We start from the raw sequence: 20,596 nt of genomic DNA on the forward strand, positions 1-20,596 counted from the left end.
TCTTCTACCTAGTATTTTAGCGTTGCGATTCAAAATTGTGTAAAATTCAATTTTAGCACCGACTTGAGGTAAGCGACGGTGTTCGTACACACTGAAATGAAATGCGGCATATTCCCAGTGTCCAGTTAATTGCCAATGTTTTGTATCCCATCAATATGGGTTATTAACCACGCGTGAGATCAAGATGGCTGGATATTGGCCAAGTTCTTTTTCCTGCGTGTTCATGGACTGAGATGGAGTCAAGTCGATAAACACGCAGAAAAAGAACGAGGCCAATATCCAGCCATCTTAACCTCACGCTTGGTCAATAAAGGATCTATTGTATGGAAAAGTGTTATTTTACACGACAGATGTAACGAAGGTTGTCTCGGCTCAGGAAATCACAAAATGTGTTGAGAATGAAAACACATTTTGGTGCCAAAATTTATGTACCATCTCACGGAATTTCTAATACCCAACAGCGAAAATACTATTACTGTTGAACCAAAACAGTCAGCGCTAGCAGGTTCCATGTCGTATCCTGGGCTAATCCCCGCTCATAAAAACCAACGTTCCAAATAACGCTTATGACACTTGCAGAGATATGACTATCATGCCAAATTGCCCCCTATTATCCGCACAGTCGCGGGGCTGGGAGGCGAGGATTTACATTGGAAAGACAGTTTTGTTCACCTGTCTTGCAAGTAGGTATTATAGGAACTGCAATCTCCTGTTAGTTTTAGATAACTGCAGATTGGGAAATTTATCATAATCTCCTAGACACTTGAGGGTGTTGACTTCTGGCGCAGGCTAGCATGGAAATATGTACACTACAGTAAATTATGACGCAGATTACCTCTGTCAGAGCCTTGCTTTAGAACGTGGGATGCCGAAACTTTTCTTGTCTGGCTGTGTGATTCTGTAGGTTGCGCCTGTGAAACGTTCCCGTGGTGACCATCCATGCGTTGTGTCTCCAACTTTGTCTCCACAATTTTAGCTCTGGGCATTTGATGGCTAGTTGAGTTCGATTCTGTAAAGAAAAGGTAGGTTTTTATTTTTTACTTCTGTTACACGTTTTTGCAGATCAACCCTTGACATACAAAATTGTTTCCAAACGAACACATTCAATTTTACTCGAAGAATTTTGAGGCTACGTCTACACTGCGCCGGAGAAATTTGAACGCATCTTTATTTCTACGGTTAGGCCTATCGTCCACACTAATCGGTCCGCACGAAAACGGAGCTTTTCAAAAACGCTCTTCAATCCGTAGCAATTCGTTCTCAAATTTCTCCAGCGTAGCGTGGTGGGGCCTTAAACCTCAATTTTAAAAAAATATATGAAAGCGCCATGCGCTCTATTTCACTGACGTGGCCAGCAGCCATGCACATTCATTGCAACAAAAGAAAGTGTTTCCATAAGAAAAGAGTTCAGCTCCTACAGGATTGGTTAGGTACACCAACATGGCCCCCATTTCATTGTTTTTGGCTACCAATATGGTTGCTGTGACGTTATGTGAAAACACTCTATGAGGTACAGGCAAAGTCTGTGTCGGGCAAAGTGGTCCATACCGCCGGAGCTTACTCAAGTTGTGGGTGTATTAACCAAGTAGGGGACTTATGTCCTATTGTTAAGCACCTGCACTTGTACGAATCTATAAATAAATAAATAAAAATAAAAGTTTCCTGGCATAATGCGACCAGGGGCCCGTTTCTCGAAAGCTCCGGGAACTTTTCGGGCCCGGAAAGCCATTTTTAACTAGTCTGTATCTAAAATCAGAGAGGTGTATACGCCTAAAACTTTTTGTATGAAGAGAACCTCTCTCGATATTAAAAATATGTGAATAAAACAGTTCTGTAATCATAAGGTCTGAGATTTTGCTAAGGCTTTCCTGGTGTGAAAAAGTTTCGGGACCTTCAAGAAAAGGGCCCCCGGAGTATTTCTAGCTCTCTAGCATCCCGGAATGTTAGTCAACCATTTCAGGGTTACCCCCAGCTTAATTTTGCCGGTACGCACTTATGCACCACACCTGGGTAGAGAGAGGCATTGTAAGGGAAGCAGGGATGGCGCAGTGGTGAGAGCCATATGTGAGTTGAGTTTGTTGTTGGTTCTCGCCTTGCTTCGAGGGTTTTTCTCCGGGTTCTCCGCTTTTCCTCCCTCCACAAAAACCAACACCTCCAAACTCCAATTCGATCAGCATAGAGGACGTGAACGAATTGGAATTTGGAGCTGTTGGTCGGAAAATAACTGATACGCGACTCGGACAATTTCTGCAACTTCCGAAAACACGCGTGACATTGGCCTCACGCAATTACTCATGCTTATTACATCCATTTTGAAATCAATGGTGATCTTGCAATCTGATTGGCTCTCAGCAGTGCAGTTTATTCACCAATCGCACTATTTTTGCCACTACTAAACAAAACAACGAATCCGATTTCAAGGTTTGTTTAAAGTAAACAATCAAATTGCAGGAAAGCGAGCACTTTTGTTTGTCCTAAATCGCATCTTTTTCTGTTGTGCGTAAAAGCCGACCACTGGATGAATAAAATATTGGTACTGACCAAAATCCCATATTGCGCGATTTCAAAATGAATTTAGTAAAGTGATAGTTGAACTTAGTGGTGTGCAATTTTGGTCTGGAATTATACGTGATTTCAAATAGAACTCTTGCTGCACGTTCGTTCGGCTTTGAAATCACGTGTATGATTTCATACAAATTACACTCCACTAAGTTCAAAATTGTAAGACACGAGGTCGAATTGAACTAATCGCATCAAAAACAAATATTGAGATTAAGGTGTTTTGAGAACTTTGTTTCTACGAAAAAGTCAGTAGCGTTTTCCATAAGTTTCAAAAACTGTAGGGAACATGAGAAAGAGGATAACTGACGTGTGAATGGACGTAGGTGTCCAATTTCAGGTATCCAATTACAAAAAGTTGTTGCTGGATACCTGTAATAGGACCCCCGCGTGATTGCACGCCGATTACGTGACAAACATGCGCGCAGATCCATCGATGGAGTCGGAAACAATCGCGACCAAGATCGATTAAGATGCAAATGATAAAAACACACTTAAGGGCCCATTAACCGATCTTTTCGAGCCGTTGCTAAGGAAAATTTAGTCTCATATAACCTCATCATTTTTAGTTAGTTCAGAGTCATTTCCTGTGTTTCAACTTTTTCATGATCAGTAACACTAGTGATGACGTCATCAGGTCACGCCCATGCTCATGTGACTAATACACAAAAAATGCAAAGGCTCCCAGGCAAATTACTTTCTCGGGATCTTTTTCATTGATTTAATATTTTAATTTAAATCCTCATTAGGCTATGCATCGATTTTGTTTCATTTCTAAAAGGTCAGATTTTGAGAGCATTCCAAAATATTGAAAAATTCGTAATTTTCTGAAAAAAGTATGATTTCGAAAAAGGAATGCATAGCTATGTTGCCAACGTTGGCTTAATCGAAATTCGTCGAAAAAGGCTGGATTTGATGAAAAACCGCGCGCCACCAAAAACAACTGCGTAGAAAATTTATCACTTACATTAGTTATAAAAATTTACGACATACCTTTGATAAGTCCGCCGTGAATATTGTTTCCTAGCACCCATGTAGCCTGCGTAGCTTGGTGCTTTAAGCAATTTTTTTAGTAATTTGAGCGCGAGAGCACAAAACGGCAAAGCCGCGAAAACGAGCGGCGAAGCCGCAAGGTTTCTCAGTTGTCTCTCTCCCAGGCTCCTTGCGGCTTCGCCGCTCGTTATCGCGGCTTAGCGCGCTCAGATTGCATAAAAACCGCCCAGCTACGCAGGCTAGCCCCCATGTTACGGCTTGCAATTTAATCGGCTTCGTTAAATCTTTTTTCTGAAACTTTCCGTTGCACACGCCAAGCAACCACGAGGAATCGATGAAGAAAACCACTTCGTGTAAGAAGGGGTGGACCGGCCAGAAAAATATATTTTCTGGCCAGTCAGCGGGACGGAATTCGAGCACTTCGGTTGTCTGTTCTTGAAGTAAACTTTCGCCCGAAAACATCGCATCGTCCCGACTAGCTGCCCCTGGGTGTCCGAGGTTGTTCGACTTTGAAATCACGTATATGATTTCAGACAAATCACACTCCACCAAGGTGCACGTCACAAGGTCTAATTGAACTAATCGCATCAATAACAAATATCGACATTAAGGAGTTTTACGAGCTTTTTTCAACGAAAAAGTCAGTAGCGGTTTCCATAAGTTTTAAAAACTCATTTGTCGTCTCTTCTAATGTATCCCTGTGAATTTGTATGTAGAGAGAATTATTACTGATATTTAACATATATCAGTGTTATGTGTCACAAACAAGTCCATAATGAGATGAAGACATTATCACATACTCAAATACACCTCAAACTTGAAAGGCTGGTTTTCACTATCGCATAAGTACAAGAATGAGCAGTATATACGCAAACGCAGTGAGGTCATTTTAAGCAGCGCCTTTTGTTTGGAAATTGTCCTAACAATAGGGGCCTATTACCAAAAAATAAATCTTTCTGCATGTGTTGGCTGGCTTCTTCTTATACCTGCTAAGACGCTAATGATGGTGTTCGGAAGGATGTATTTTAGTATTAAAAATCGTCCCTCTCTTTGCACTTTTTCAAAGTTTAGATGTACTTCGATTGAAACTACATTTGACGTTAATACAAAGGGGTGGAATTGAACGATAAAGTTACTGAAGCTAAGTTGAACATGAGTCCATTAAATAGCCCGGCAACAAGTCCGAAATAGAGATGGTATGAACGTACGTGACAAGTTATACAAAGGATCTGGTGTTTTGCCAGCTACAAGTTTGAGAGTTGTCAGTTTTGAGTTGCTCGGTTGTATGTTCGACCTTGATCTTGTATTTAAAAAAAACCAGAGGAACTGCTCACTCAAAATGAGCGGCCGCGAAACGTTTTACTGTCTTAAAGGAGCTCAGTCACGGTTTGCACAGTTTGAAAAGTTTAGCTTACATTTTTCAAATTTATCGTTTGCAATCCGTGTCAATCTTCGTCATCCTTAACCACCCTTGTTCCTTTATGGTTTATTATTATCTCTTTGATGTTTTTCTATCTTAGTAAACAATTATTTTTAGGTTTCCTTTCATTTAAAGCGAATTTCGTACGTGGCCAAAAAAAAAGACAAAACACCGTGACTGAGCTCTTTTAATCAATTACACCAAAACACCCTGTAATGGGTTATCCAGATCAAGATGGCTGGATATTGGCCAAGTTCTTTTTCCTGCGTGTTTATGGACTGAGATGGAGTCAAGTCGATAAACACGCAGAAAAAGAACGAGGCCAATATCCAGCCATCTTAACCTCACGCTTGGTCAATAAAGGATCTATTGTATGGAAAAGTGTTATTTTACACGACAGATGTAACGAAGGTTGTCTCGGCTCAGGAAATCACAAAATGTGTTGAGAATGAAAACCCATTTTGGTGCCAAAATTTATGTACCATCTCACGGAATTTCTTATACCCAACAGCGAAAATACTATCACTATTGAACCAAAACAGTCAGCGCTAGCAGGTTCCATGTCGTATCCTGGGCTAATCCCCGCTCATAAAACCAACCTTCCAAATAACGCTTATGACACTTGCAGAGATATGACTATCATGCCAAATTGCCCCCTATTATCCGCACAGTCGCGGGGCTGGGAGGCGAGGATTTACATTGGAAAGACAGTTTTGTTCACCTGTCTTGCAAGTAGGTATTATAGGAACTGCAATCTCCTGTTAGTTTTAGATAACTGCAGATTGGGAAATTTATCATAATCTCCTAGACACTTGAGGGTGTTGACTTCTGGCGCAGGCTAGCGTGGAAATATGTACACTACAGTAAATTATGACGCAGATTACCTCTGTCAGAGCCTTGCTTTAGAACGTGGGATGCCGAAACTTTTCTTGTCTGGCTGTGTAATTCTGTAGGTTGCGCCTGTGAAACGTTCCCGTGGTGACCATCCATGCGTTGTGTCTCCAACTTTGTCTCCACAATTTTAGCTCTGGGCATTTGATGGCTAGTTGAGTTCGATTCTGTAAAGAAAAGGTAGGTTTTTATTTTTTACTTCTGTTACACGTTTTTGCAGATCAATCCTTGACATACAAAATTTTTTCTAACCGCACAAATTTAATTTTACTACGCCGGAGAAATTTGAACGCATCTTCATTTCTACGGTTAGGCCTATCGTCGACGCGAATCGGTCCGCACGAAAACGGAGCTTTTCAAAAACGCTCTTCAAACCGGAGGAATTCGTTCTCAAATTTCTCCAGCGTAGAGTGGAAAGGGCCTGAAACCTCAATTCAATAAAAAATGTGAAAGCGCCATGCGCTCTATTTCGCTGACGTGGCCAGCAGTCATGCACATTCATTGCAACAAAAGAAAGTGTTTAGATAAGACAAGAGTTCAGCTCCTACAGGATTGGTTTGGTACACTAACATGGCCCCCATTTCATTGTTTTGGGCTACCAATATGGCTGCTGTGACGTCATGTGAAAACACTCTGTGAGGTACAAGTAAAGTCTGTGTCGGGCAAAGTGGTCAATACCGCCGCAGCTTACTAAAGTTTCCTGGCGTGATGCGACCAGGAGTACCTCTAGCTCTTTAGCATCCCGGAATATCAGTCGACCATCTCAGGGCTACCCTCAGCTTAATTACTTCAGTACGCACTTTTATTATTCAACTTTCATACACTGTACGAATTCCGATTTTCTGATTGGCTGATTTGTACCACGTGATACTGGGTTGTGACGAAACAACCTTTCTTACGTCATTATCGTGGTGTAATAGCCGTGGTGTAAATTCATCACACCACTGCCATTACACCGTAGTGGTTTCAATGCAGTGTTTCTTTGTGCAATGTATTCAATTCGAATAATTAAAATGTTAACGCACTCATTGCTCGTGAATTGTCGGGATTTACCTTTACAAGTTCACTAACAATGAACCAGAAATTTCAATACCACACGAGGCTTTGCCGAGTGCGGTATTGAAAATTTCGAGTGCATTTTTAGTGAACGAGTACAGGTTAATCCCGATAATTCACGAGCAATGAGTGCGTTAACCTCTAAATGTACCACACCTGGGTAGAGAAAGGCACGGTAAGGGCGCAGTGATGAGAGTGCTCGCCTTCCACCAATGTCCATGGCCTCGGTACGATGCCGGCCCGAAGTCACAAGTGAGTTGAATTTGTTATTGGTTCTCGCCTCGCTCCGAGGGTTTTTCTCCGATTCCTTGCGACTAGGATAGTGGAAGTGGACAAATTGGAATTTGGAGATTTTGGTCGGAAATTAATTAATACGCGACTCGGCAATTTCTGCGGCTTCCGAAAACACGCGGGATATTGGTGTCATACGATTGTCCATGCTTATTACATCTATTTTGACATCACTGGTGATCCTTGCAATCTGATTGGTCCTCAGCAGTGCGATTTATTCACTAATCGCACTATTTTTGCCGCTAAAACAAAACAACGTTTGTATAAAGTAAACAATCGAATTGCATGAAAGCCAGCACTGTTGTGTGCTCTAAATCGCATCTCTTCCTGTTCTACACACAAAATAAGATATAAGAGCATTTCCAGTTCGTCTTTAAAAAAACGGACCACTCAATCAATAAAATACTGGTACAAAATTGATGAAGTAAAGTGGTGATTGAACTCAGTGGAGTGCAACTTTGGTCAGAAATCATACGTGATTTCTAGTAGAACTCTTGCCGCGCGCTCCTTCGACTTTGAAATCACGTGTATAATTTCAGACAAATTAATTACACTCCACAAAGTTCAAAATTGTAAGACCCGAAGTAGAATTGAACTAATCGCATCCGGTAACAAATATCGAGAATAAGGTGTTTTGAGAACGTTGTTTTAACGAAAAAGTCTGTAACGTTTTCCATAAGTTTCAAAAATTATAGGGAAAATGAGAAAGAGGATAATTTTAAGTAGGCAAGTAAGCTCAATTAGGGAATTGTGAGCTTTGTATTGTAATGTAAGTCATGTTTTGTTGTTATGGATAGGCAGCCTTCATATTCTTGAAAGCATTCGAGAAGTTTCGTTCGATCGATCGATGGTTCGGATAGAGAATTAGCCTATCAGCAATCCACTTTAAAATACGAGCGAGCAACCAATCAGCAGTTCCCTTATAATCGATGAAACTCACAATCCCGTTTAAGTTTAGATCACTGCAGATTGGGAAATTTATCATAATCTCCTAGACACTTGAGGGTGTTGACTTCTGGCTCAGGCTAGTATGGAAATATGTGCACTACAGTAAAATATGACGAAGATTACCTTTGTCAGAGCCTTGTTTTAGAACGGGGGATGCCGAAACTTTTCTTGTCTGGCTGTGTGATTCTGTAGCATGCGCCTGTGAAACGTTCCCATGGTGACCATCCATGCGTTGTGTCGCCAACTTTGTCTCCGCAATTTTAGCTCTGGCCGTTTGATCGCTAGTTGACTTCGATACTGTAAAGAAAAGGTAGGTTTTTATTTTTCACTTGTGTTACACGTTTTTGCAGATCAACCCTTGACATACAAAATTGTTTCCAAACGAACACATTCAATTTTACTCGAAGAATTTTGAGGCTACGTCTACACTGCGCCGGAGAAATTTGAACGCATCTTTATTTCTACGGTTAAGCCTATCGTCCACACTAATCGGTCCGCACGAAAACGGAGCTTTTCAAAAACGCTCTTCAATCCGTAGCAATTCGTTCTCAAATTTCTCCAGCGTAGTGTGGTGGGGCCTTAAACCTCAATTTAAAAAAAATATATGAAAGCGCCATGCGCTCTATTTCACTGACGTGGCCAGCAGCCATGCACATTCATTGCAACAAAAGAAAGTGTTTCCATAAGAAAAGAGTTCAGCTCCTACAGGATTGGTTTGGTACACAAACATGGCCCCCATTTCATTGTTTTTGGTTACCAATATGGTTGGTGTGACGTGATGTGAAAACACTCTATGAGGTACAGGCAAAGTCTGTGTCGGGCAAAGTGGTCCATACCGCCGGAGCTTACTCAAGTTGTGGGTGTATTAACCAAGTAGGGGACTTATGTCCTATTGTTAAGTACCTGCACTTGTACGGATCCATAAATAAATAAATGAAAATAAAAGTTTCCTGGCATAATGCGACCAGGGGCCCGTTTCTCGAAAGCTCCGGGAACTTTTCGGGCCCGGAAAGCCATTTTTAACTAGTCTGTATCTAAAATCAGAAAGGTGTATACGCCTAAAACGTTTTGTATGAAGAGAACCTCTTTCCATAATAAGAATATGTGAATAAAACAGTTCTGTAATCGTAAAGTCTGAGATTTTGCTAAGGCTTTCCTGGTGTGAAAAAGTTTCGGGACCTTCAAGAAAAGGGCCCCCGGAGTATTTCTAGCTCTCTAGCATCCCGGAATGTTAGTCAACCATTTCAGGGTTACCCCCAGCTTAATTTTGCCGGTACGCACTTATGCACCCCACCTGGGTAGAGAGAGGCATTGTAAGGGGAGCAGGGATGGCGCAGTGGTGAGAGCCATATGTGAGTTGAGTTTGTTGTTGGTTCTCGCCTTGCTTCGAGGGTTTTTCTCCGGGTTCTCCGCTTTTCCTCCCTCCACAAAACCAACACCTCCAAATTCCAATTCGATCAGCATAGAAGACGTGAACGAATTGGAATTTGGAGATTTTGGTCGGAAAATAATTGATACGCGACTCGGGCAATTTCTGCAACTTTCGAAAACACGCGTGATATTGGCCTCACGCGATTACCCATGCTTATTACATCCATTTTGAAATCACTGGTGATCTTGCAATCTGATTGGCTCTCAGCAGTGCAGTTTATTCACCAATCGCACTATTTTTGCCACTACTAAACAAAACAACGAATCCGATTTCAAGCTTTGTTTAAAGTAAACAATCAAATTGCAGGAAAGCGAGCACTTTTGTTTGTTCTAAATCGCATCTTTTTCTGTTCTGCGTAAAAACCGACCACTCGATGAATAAAATATTGGTACTGACCAAAATCCCATATTGCGCGATTTCAAAATGAATTTAGTAAAGTGATAGTTGAACTTAGTGGAGTGCAGTTTTGGTCTGGAATTATACGTGATTTCAAATAGAACTCTTGCTGCACGTTCGTTCCACTTTGAAATTACACTTCACTAAGTTCAAAATTGTAAGACACGAGGTCGAACTGAGCTAATCGCATCAATAACAAATATCGAGATTAAGGTGTTTTGAGAACTTTGTTTCAACGAAAAAGTAAGTAACGTTTTTCATAAGTTTCAAAAACTGTAGGGAACATGAGAAAGAGGATAACTGACGTGTGAATGGGCGTAGGTGTCCAATTTCAGGTATCCAATTACAAAAAGTTGTAGTTGGATACCTGTAATAGGACCCCCGCGTGATTGCACGCCGATTACGTGACAAACATGCGCGCGGATCCATCGATGGAGCCGGAAACAATCGCAACCAAGATCGATTAAGATGCAAATGATAAAAACACACTTAACATCTCCAAACTCCAGCTTCTTTTTACCTTTTAAAGCAAGCGAATCCACTTCAGCCGTACGCGCTGCAGTCTCGGGTGTTAACCCTGGTCTATCTTTCTCCTGGTCATTGACATTTGAATCAGAGACTCCTTTCTGGGTTTTTCTGGTGACCTTCCCTGCAGATGCTTTGTTGCCATATGTTTCTTTGTTGATCTTATGCCTCATATCTGGTTTTCCGTCTTTATTGTTCACGCCGAATTCTCGTCTGTTTTCTTTAAACCTCCGGTCAGGCTCTCCATTTTTCCTTAGGCCCCTAGGTTGAGAAACTTCTTCTAACTCTGGATTTCTTGGTTCAGTCCCCCGGAATTCTTCTTGTGGCTTTCTCTCGATATCTTTGGTTATTTATGAAAAGAGAAAATGATGTAACAACTCTTGAGTTCGTGAATACGATCCCATGATGTTACCATTTATATGAAACCTGTCAAGCAGTGCTATATGCATGGTACTTTTCATTTCTCTGTATTTTTTGAAAGGATATTTACTTTTGCCAAGTATTTACATTGGCCATGGTTTATAGGTGTCAAAAGGTATAACTCATTGAGTGCATGGGAAGCTGAAATAAATACTATCTGTACGGAAGACTGAAATTCCTATAAATTCAATATAGTAATACAGCTGAACAGTATATAGCCCTTTTTGGCTCTGTAACTGCCTTCCATGTCTTCGTCTTTGTCTTGCTTTCATACTCGTATGAAGGCTCCTTAATTTTCTTGCTTACAGTTCCCTTCCCGGCAGACAACCAAGTTTTTGAAGTCTCGAAAAACCCTGATATTATGATAAAATGCAGCTGGCCGATCGACCCCACGTTCGATGACATAGTTGCATGGTTCATACAACGGAGATTTGTACATCGTGGAAAGTTTCAGAAGTCGTTCAGCTATCGAGGAAAAATAATAAGTAACGTTATGTACTCGACTAGCTTCGCGCGCCACCAAAAACAACTGCGTAGAAAATTTATCACTTACATTAGTTATAAAAATTTACGATATACCTTTGATAAGTCCGCCGTGAATATTGTTTCCTAGCACCCATGTAGCCTGCGTAGCTTGGTGCTTTAAGCAACTTTTTTAGTAATTTGAGCGCGGGAGCACAAAACGGCAAAGCCGTGAAAACGAGCGGCGAAGCCGCAAGGTTTCTCAGTTGTCTCTCTCCCAGGCTCCTTGCGGCTTCGCCGCTCGTTATCGCGGCTTAGCGCGCTCAGATTGCATAAAAACCGCCCAGCTACGCAGGCTAGCCCCCATGTTACGGCTTGCAATTTAATCGGCTTCGTTAAATCTTTTTTCTGAAACTTCCCGTTGTACACGCCAAGCAACCACGAGGAATCGATGAAGAAAACCACTTCGTGTAAGAAGGGGTGGACCGGCCAGAAAAATATATTTTCTGGCCTATCAGCGGAACGGAATTCGAGCACTTCGGTTGTCTTCTCTTGATGTAAACTTTCGCCCGAAAACATCGCATCGTCCCGACTAGCTGCCCCTGGGTGTCCGAGGTTGTTCGACTTTGAAATCACGTATATGATTTCAGACAAATCACACTCCACCAAGGTGTACGTCACAAGGTCCAATTGAACTAATCGCATCAATAACAAATATCGACATTAAGGAGTTTTAAAAGCTTTTTTCAAGGAAAAAGTCAGTAGCGGTTTCCATAAGTTTTAAAAACTGTAGGGAACTTGAAGAAAGAAGCCATTAAAGTAGTAATTGACGTGGAATTGGCGTAGGTGTCCAACTACAGGTATCCATATTACAAAAAGTTGTAATTGGATAATCACGTGATCGCGCGCCGATTACGTGACAAACAGGTGCGCAGAGAACCAATCACGATCAAAACTTTTATAAATTTTTCGATTAACATGCAGATGACAAAAACACTCTTGCCATCTTCAGACAGCTTCCTTTGAGCGCCTGAAGCACCTGAACCCACTTCAGGCGTACGCGCTGTAGTCTCGGGTGTTAACCCTGGGTTATCTTTCTCATTTGTCGTCTTGTCCGATGTATCCCATGTAAATTTGTATGTAGAGAGAATTATTACTGATATTTAACATATATCAGTGTTACGTGTCATAAGCAAGTCCCTAATGAGATGAAGACATTATCACTTACTCAAATACACCTCAAACTTGAAAGGCTGGTTTTCACTATCGCATAAGCACAAGAACGAGCAACATATACGCAAACACAGTGAGGTCATTTTAAGCAGCGCCTTTTGTTTGGGAATTGTCCTACAATAGGAGGCTATTACCAAAACATAAATCTTACTGCATGTGTTGGTTGGCTTATGCTTATACCTGCTAAGACGCTAATGAACACTTCAAAGGCTTCCAAGGGTTCGGAAGAATGTATTAATATAAAAAAAATTGTCTCTCTCTTTGCACTTTTCTAAAGTTTAGATGTGAATGAATGAATGAAAGACTTTAGTGTCAATAGTATTTAAGTTAAAAAAACTAATTGGGGACACTATTTACACAATAAAAATATACCTTGGCTACATAAAGTTAAAACTGTTTACAATTTAATGAATAATGTATAAAATAAATAAATAAATAAATAAATAAATAAATAAATAAAATATATGAACTTATTTAATATAAAAAGCTTAAAAGATATCAAATACAAAATTTAAAATTTAAAGTGGCCTAGCAGCATATATCACAGTTCTTACAATTATCTATTAAGAGTGATGGATCTTTACTCTTAATAATGTTTTTAAAACTCTTAACATTAGGCTTCTCTTTATCAGTATGGTCTAATTTGTTCCAAAGATGGGGCCCAAAATATCGTGGAGAATGTTTTCTATAATGCACAGTGCGAAAACGTGGAAAATTAAAATCAGCGTTCCTCAGAATATACCGTCTCGGCGTGGTATTGAAAATTTCTGTTATATGAGTGGCCACAAGAGATTGGTCGGCGCAAGTCCGTTTTTACTTTTGCATGAAAATGGCGATGTTTTGAAACCGTTGTTGGTACAGACTTGGTAGACCTGCTCTTGTTAGTAGCTCACTGTAGGTCTCCGATTTGGTTTAAAAGACTGCCCTGAGTGCGCGCACTTGGCTTCTTTCCATTTTCTTCTTATCGGATGATTTGCAAAAGTGCCATACAATATCACAATATGTTAGGTGGGGTAAAATATTAGACTTGTACAGCTGTAACTTTGCAGACCATGGTATTACATTACGTAGTCTCTTTAATACCCCAACCTTACAGCTCGTTTTCTTGCAAATATCACTGATGTGTTCACTAAATGTCAGTTTGTTATCAATGGTTGCACCGAGAATTTTGAGATAATCAGATGATTTGACTTCATGTCCATCATATTCCATCGTCAATGTATACCCAGGGGTTTTCCTGGAAGGTTGCGGATCAATGGTTTCTGAGGGTTGGCTTGTAGTAGGCTCTCCTTGTACCATTGTGACACTGCCTTTGTTTGTCTCCCTGAGAGTTTGGGCGGCCTTCTGTATATCATTATCATTAGTGTATATTTGATGATCATCAGCATATATAAATAGATTAGCAGACTGCCTCTAAGTTATTTTCTGCATAGAGCTGTTTCCTGCAACTAGACTTTGTCCGACATTACCTTTCTGTATCCAGATATGTTAACGGATACCAACTAACGGTAAAAAAAAAACCGTAACAAAAAAAGGAAGGAGGTAATCAAATGTACTAGCGTTAGCTAGCTGACATTACTGTTCATGAAAAAGTAGGTACTGCGAGCATTAATCAAATAAAAGATCAAATTGCAGACTACAACTATACTTTTTACAGTGATCATCGCCCGGGGAGCTTCCATATAAAAAAGACGGGGGTAGCCCTAAGAAGTACCAAGATCCCTTTTTGTGGGCGCGACATGAAATGTTTTTCACCTCTAAGAGGCACCAATGTAATTCTGAGACAAAATTAAAAGTCAGTTGATTTTCAAATATCTCCTAATATCGCAAAAGTTCCCGCAGTGGACCTTTTGAGGTTGAATACCCTAAGTGGCAACAAAACCGCTTGCGAAGAGCACCTCCATCCTTTTCTATGTGGGAGTCTTCCCCCCACTCCAGAGGATCGTCGCTGCTGTATTTGGTAATAGGAAAAACCTATAGAACGGAATGGTTCGTTAAATATAAACTAGGAGAACTAAAGGCATGCTTAAAAATACTGGAATATCGGCATCAGCGGTGTCGTGTATATAGATTAACTCTGGACATTTCCGTTTACCACCGTGATTAAGTTTAAAACGTGATTCTATGATCACTAAGCAAGTAAACCGATGGTCAAAAAAATACAACTTCAGTGTAGAGCGCGTGATTTTAAAAGGATATGTAATATTTTCGTTACAAGTAAATAAGGAAAACAGTGATAGGTAGTCTTAATTATGTGGAACAGAAGTCACAAGCCTACACATGTTTGGAATTATAAATTGACGTTTCAACTAAGTTTCGTGATAATTACTGACAAATCTTAGTCTAGACGAACCTCTATAAGGCGCTTAATAGGGTTCGACTGTATGTAGATTAAATATTTCATAAGCACGTTTTCTGTGGCTGTTGATTGGAGGTTCCTGAATCGAAGAATCGAAGGGTCGCTCGGAGCTAGAGTATTTGGAGTATTTCTTTAGAGTTACTCATACCCAGAGTGTAGATATTTGATGTAAGTCGTTTCGTTGCCTTTTCTTTTCTTACAGTTCTATTGATTTTCATTTAGCTTGTCATTCTACGTTTTTTCTTTTTACTTCGCAATCGTCAATTCATTATTATTCTTTTACCGTTATTATTTCATTATTATTCGTTTACCATTATTATTCATATTCCATCGTCAATGCATACCGAGGGGTTCTCGTGGAAGGTTGCGGATCAATGGTAAGGATCTGGTACTTCTGAGGGTTGGCTTGTAGTAGGTTCTCCTTTTACCATTGTGACACTGCCTCTGTTTGTCTCCTGAGAGTTTGGGCGACCTTCTGCATATCATTATCATTGGTGTATATTTTATGATCATCAGCATAGATAAAGAGATTAGCAGACTGCCTGTGTAGTGAAAGATCGTTTTGGAACAAGTTGCAGAGTAGAGGCCCGAAGGAGGAGCCTTACGGACACCCTCTTTATTGTTCTTTCCATGCGCTATGCGCTTCTTGTAGTTTGACTCTGTTTCTGCTACGCTCAAGAAAGGATCGCAAAAGATTCAGTGATGTTTTAGAAAAGCCGTATGCTTTAAGTTTCTGAATCATTAGTTCGGGGTGCAGCGAATCAAAAGTTTTGCTCATATCGGTGGATAGAACAGTCACGTACTCTTTATTATCGGCAGCCATTTTCCAGTCCTCTGTTAGCCTTATTAATGTAGTTTCGCAGCTGTGTGTTTTTCTGTAGGCGGACATTTTCTGGTATCGATGTGTATTCATGGTTTTCGTGATTTGCTTGTGTGGCTGCAGTTCAGCCAGCTTGTGTATCAGATTGTGTATCAAGTGCTAGGTAACCGCTCACTAGTCGTGCTTTCCGTCATTTTGTGTTTTCGCATCGCGAGGTGCTTAGATATAAACAAAATCGTTTTCTATCGGATCGTGTCATGTGTTACCGAAGACCTAAAAGGTGAGAAACAGTTTTTTGTATCTTTTGCGAATTGTTGTAAGTCTTTTTCTTGGCGATGTGTTAGTATTTAAGTTTATTTCTTTTCATTTCTATCATCCAGATTGTTATCTCGGGTAAACCGTACATTTGTGTAATTCGGTGTTAAGGAAGCAAATTGTGCCGAGCAGTACTCGCTACCTGTGAATAAACGTCGTTTTGGGTTTGAAACTCTTCTGGAAAAGTTACCTAGAAGCAGCCACAATAACAATCGTTAACACCGCCGAAATGTCCGGCAAGGATGATACGAGTTTCGGAGGAGGTCCGCACGTACCACCAGCAAGTAACAACGAGAAAGTTCTCGATAGTCCACATGAAGAAGATGTCAGGAGGCGTCCCAAGACGACGAAAGGTTACCATTACGTAATGGACTGTAATTTCGTGGCCGATCTGACTGGGAACATAGCAGCAGCTGATATTTTATTTGCAAGACTTCTGCCAATGGATGCGAAATAACAGTTGAGCACGGATGCAATAGAGGCTGGAGTGGTGTGTTCAACACCATCAACCACGATACATTGTGGGCTCGAGGATTTTGTCTTACGCGAAGACACCTCATTCATCGCCTGCCAGATCTTCCCTGAATCCCCTTTTGCCTCTAGAATCAAGTCACAATAATACCTGGATTTTGCTGCCTTGACTTCGCGATTGACCCTATTTCTTAGCTTCCTATAGCAAGCCCAGTGAAAAACTTGAAGGCACAGAGAAGTGAGCTGGTGAAGCGAATAAGAGCTACACTACTGCAAAGAGGTCAGTCAGTTGAACTTTCTAAATTTAAGAAAGGGTTAAGTGAGGCGCAAGTTATCTATGCCGAATTTAAAGATATTCTTGGTGGAATTAAGGCATTTGTTATTCCTGGTGAAAGTTTGGACGAGATTAAAGGAGTCATACAAGAAACCGAACGAGAGTGATCCACACTAATTGGTCCGTACGAAAACGGAGCTTTTCAAAAACGCTCTTCAAACCGGAGGAATTCGTTCTCAAATTTCTCCAGCGTAGTGTGGATGGGGCCGGCCTGAAACTTCAATTCAATAAAAAAACATGAAAGCGCCATGCGCTCTATTTTACTCACCTGGCCAGCAGCCGTGCACATTTACTGGAACAAAAGAAAGTGTTTACATAAGAAAAGAGTTCAGCTCCTACAGGATTGGTTTGGTACACCAACATGGCCCCCATTTCATTGTTTTGGGCTACCATTATGGCTGCTGTGACGTCATGTGAAAACACTCTGTGAGGTGCAGGTAAAGTCTGTGTCGGGCAAAGTGGTCCATACCGCCGGAGCTTACTCACGTTTCCTGGCATGATGCGACCAGGAGTATCTCTAGCTCTTTAGCATCCCGGAATATCAGTCGACCATCTCAGGGTTACCCTCAGCTTGATTACTTCGGTACGCACTTTTATTATTCAACTTTCATACACTGTACGAATTCCGATTTTCTGATTGGCTGATTTGTACCACGTGATACTGGGTTGTGACGAAACAACCTCCTTGAAGTTATTATCGTGCCATTACACCATAGTGGTTTCAATGCAGTGTTTCTTTGTGCAATGTATTCAATTCGAATAATTAAAATGTTAACGCACTCATTGCCCATTTGTTTAAAGTAAACACTCAAATTGCAGGAAAGCCATTAGTTTTGTTGGCTCTAAATCGCCTATTTTTTTGTTCTGCATACAAAATGAAATGTTAAAGCATATTCAGTTCCTCTTTTTTTAAGGACGTTCGTGCAAAAGTTTCCAGTCAATAGACTTTTTTAAATTTTTGCTGCAGTCAGTTCATGGGATAGCTGTGTCAGAAATGCAAAAAAAAAATTGGGGTCGCCGACTTCATTTCAGAGATAAAGCGTTTGGAAAAGTACCCGGATTTTGAAAAATTGGCGCACACAATTCAGCATGGTCTACAGGGGTTCACAGTTAAAAATATCAAAGGTGAGTCAACGGAGGCAAACGATCTTAGTCATATTTTGTAGAAGTGGGTCTGTTGCGTAAATAATTCCAACTGTTACCAACGTTTTCACAAAACTTAACCCTTCAAGAGGCATTGAAACCGTCGCACAGAGCTAAAAGGAACGGAATTCGATGGTGCATTTGGAAAAAAATTCAAACTTCTAGTCGATATATTTTCTTGATTTTTTTTTAAACATAGAAAATCGGTAGAGAAAATGATCCATCAAAAGAAAAATAGGGGTCACCAAACGTCCAAGATCGTTAAATCCAGGCGAAGCTGTAGCAATGGTCATCTGCCTTATCATTGTGTATTTTAGTAATTTTTAGCGCGCGCTCTCATGCATGACAAGGCGTGCGAATTTCCGTGCGCAGTGAGGACGGGCAGAAACAATTAGCGCGAACGTCCTTAAAAAGAACGACCACTGGATCAATGAAATTTGGTACTGACCAAGATCCTGTATTGTGCGATTTTAAAATGAATGTAGTAAAGTGGCAATTTAACTTTGTGGAGTGCAATTTTGGTCTGAAATCATACTTGATTTCAAATAGAACTCTTGCTGCGCTCCCCGGGGGGGGGATACTTTGGGAATTTCTGGGTGGGGATGTGCCGCCAGGACCCTGGAACCCTTAGCCTATACCAGAGCTAGTTCAGCTGAATTTTGCTAACCTATATTAGAGTAAACTCCCCAAATCCCCCCAGCTATCGACACTGTTGAGGCTGATTTGCGTAAATTTAAACTTGCCGGTTTGATTTTTTTATATTTTTGAGTGGCAATTCCTGGTTTCCTTACTCTAGATAAAATCTTCAACCAACTAGTCAGTTTTGTGAAAAATGATACCCTATTCCAGACCCAAACGCTTTGATTTATATACCCTATCCTAGAGTAAACTGCTTGAAAAACATACCCTTCACAGCGGCACATACCTATATAGCCCATATATGGCAGTGCCCCCCCCCTCCCCCCGGGCTGCGCTCCATCCTCGGAGATCCAGTGGCTGGTTAGACGGACGTCTAGACGCGGTTCGCGGTAAGAAATATTGCAGAAAAATGTATGGAAAATTATGAAAACTAACCGAGCGTCTTCTATCCAAGCTACATCCTTGAAACTTGGTGAATACAATCTTCTACCTAGTATTTTAGCGTTGCGATTCAAAATTGTGTAAAATTCAATTTTAGCACCGACTTGAGGTAAGCGACGGTGTTCGTACACACTGAAATGAAATGCGGCATATTCCCAGTGTCCAGTTAATTGCCAATGTTTTGTATCCCATCAATATGGGTTATTAACCACGCGTGAGATCAAGATGGCTGGATATTGGCCAAGTTCTTTTTCCTGCGTGTTCATGGACTGAGATGGAGTCAAGTCGATAAACACGCAGAAAAAGAACGAGGCCAATATCCAGCCATCTTAACCTCACGCTTGGTCAATAAAGGATCTATTGTATGGAAAAGTGTTATTTTACACGACAGATGTAACGAAGGTTGTCTCGGCTCAGGAAATCACAAAATGTGTTGAGAATGAAAACACATTTTGGTGCCAAAATTTATGTACCATCTCACGGAATTTCTTATACCCAACAGCGAAAATACTATCACTATTGAACCAAAACAGTCATCGCTAGCAGGTTCCATGTCGTATCCTGGGCTAATCCCCGCTCATAAAAACCAATGTTCCAAATAACGCTTATGACACTTGTAGAGATATGACTATCATGCCAAATTGCCCCCTATTATCCGCACAGTCGCGGGGCTGGGAGGCGAGGATTTACATTGGAAAGACAGTTTTGTTCGCCTGTCTTGCAAGTAGGTATTATAGGAACTGCAATCTCCTGTTAGTTTTAAATAACTGCAGATTGGGAAATTTATCATAATCTCCTAGACACTTGAGGGTGTTGACTTCTGGCGCAGGCTAGCATGGAAATATGTACACTACAGTAAATTATGACGCAGATTACCTCTGACAGAGCCTTGCTTTAGAACGTGGGATGCCGAAACTTTTCTTGTCTGGCTGTGTGATTCTCTAGGTTGTGCCTGTGAAACGTTCCCGTGGTGACCATCCATGCGTTGTGTCTCCAACTTTGTCTCCACAATTTTAGCTCTGGGCATTTGATGGCTAGTTGAATTCGATTCTGTAAAGAAAAGGTAGGTTTTTATTTTTTACTCCTGTTACACGTTTTTGCAGATCAATCCTTGACATACAAAATTTTTTCTAACCGCACAAATTTAATTTTACTACGCCGGAGAAATTTGAACGCATCTTTATTTCTACGGTTAGGCCTATCGTCCACGCGAATCGGTCCGCACGAAAACGGAGCTTTTCAAAAACGCTCTTCAAACCGGAGGAATTCGTTCTCAAATTTCTCCAGCGTAGAGTGGAAAGGGCCTGAAACCTCAATTCAATAAAAAAATGTGAAAGCGCCATGCGCTCTATTTCGCTGACGTGGCCAGCAGTCATGCACATTCATTGCAACAAAAGAAAGTGTTTAGATAAGACAAGAGTTCAGCTCCTACAGGATTGGTTAGGTAC

General features: G+C 40.9%; 1 protein-coding gene across 4 annotated transcripts in view; it reads right to left on the reverse strand.

Annotated features, from left to right (window-relative positions):
- The window catches only part of LOC145493471 (uncharacterized), a 40,473-nt gene that overhangs the window by 12,978 nt on the left and 6,899 nt on the right, over window positions 1-20,596 (reverse strand). For 3 of the 4 annotated variants that reach the window (XM_081472943.1, XM_081472945.1, XM_081472944.1), the window contains 5 exons: window positions 20,025-20,198; window positions 10,507-10,851; window positions 8,282-8,455; window positions 5,857-6,030; window positions 836-1,009 (listed from right to left, as the gene is read on the reverse strand). In XM_081472943.1, coding sequence (XP_081329069.1) covers window positions 836-1,009; window positions 5,857-6,030; window positions 8,282-8,455; window positions 10,507-10,851; window positions 20,025-20,198 — 1,041 coding nt within the window. The remainder of the gene's footprint in view (window positions 1-835; window positions 1,010-5,856; window positions 6,031-8,281; window positions 8,456-10,506; window positions 10,852-20,024; window positions 20,199-20,596) is intronic. The other variant, XM_081472946.1, reaches the window with a different exon arrangement.

This window comes from Orbicella franksi, chromosome 7 (assembly GCF_964199315.1).
Source record: "Orbicella franksi chromosome 7, jaOrbFran1.1, whole genome shotgun sequence".
NCBI lineage: Eukaryota > Metazoa > Cnidaria > Anthozoa > Scleractinia > Merulinidae > Orbicella > Orbicella franksi.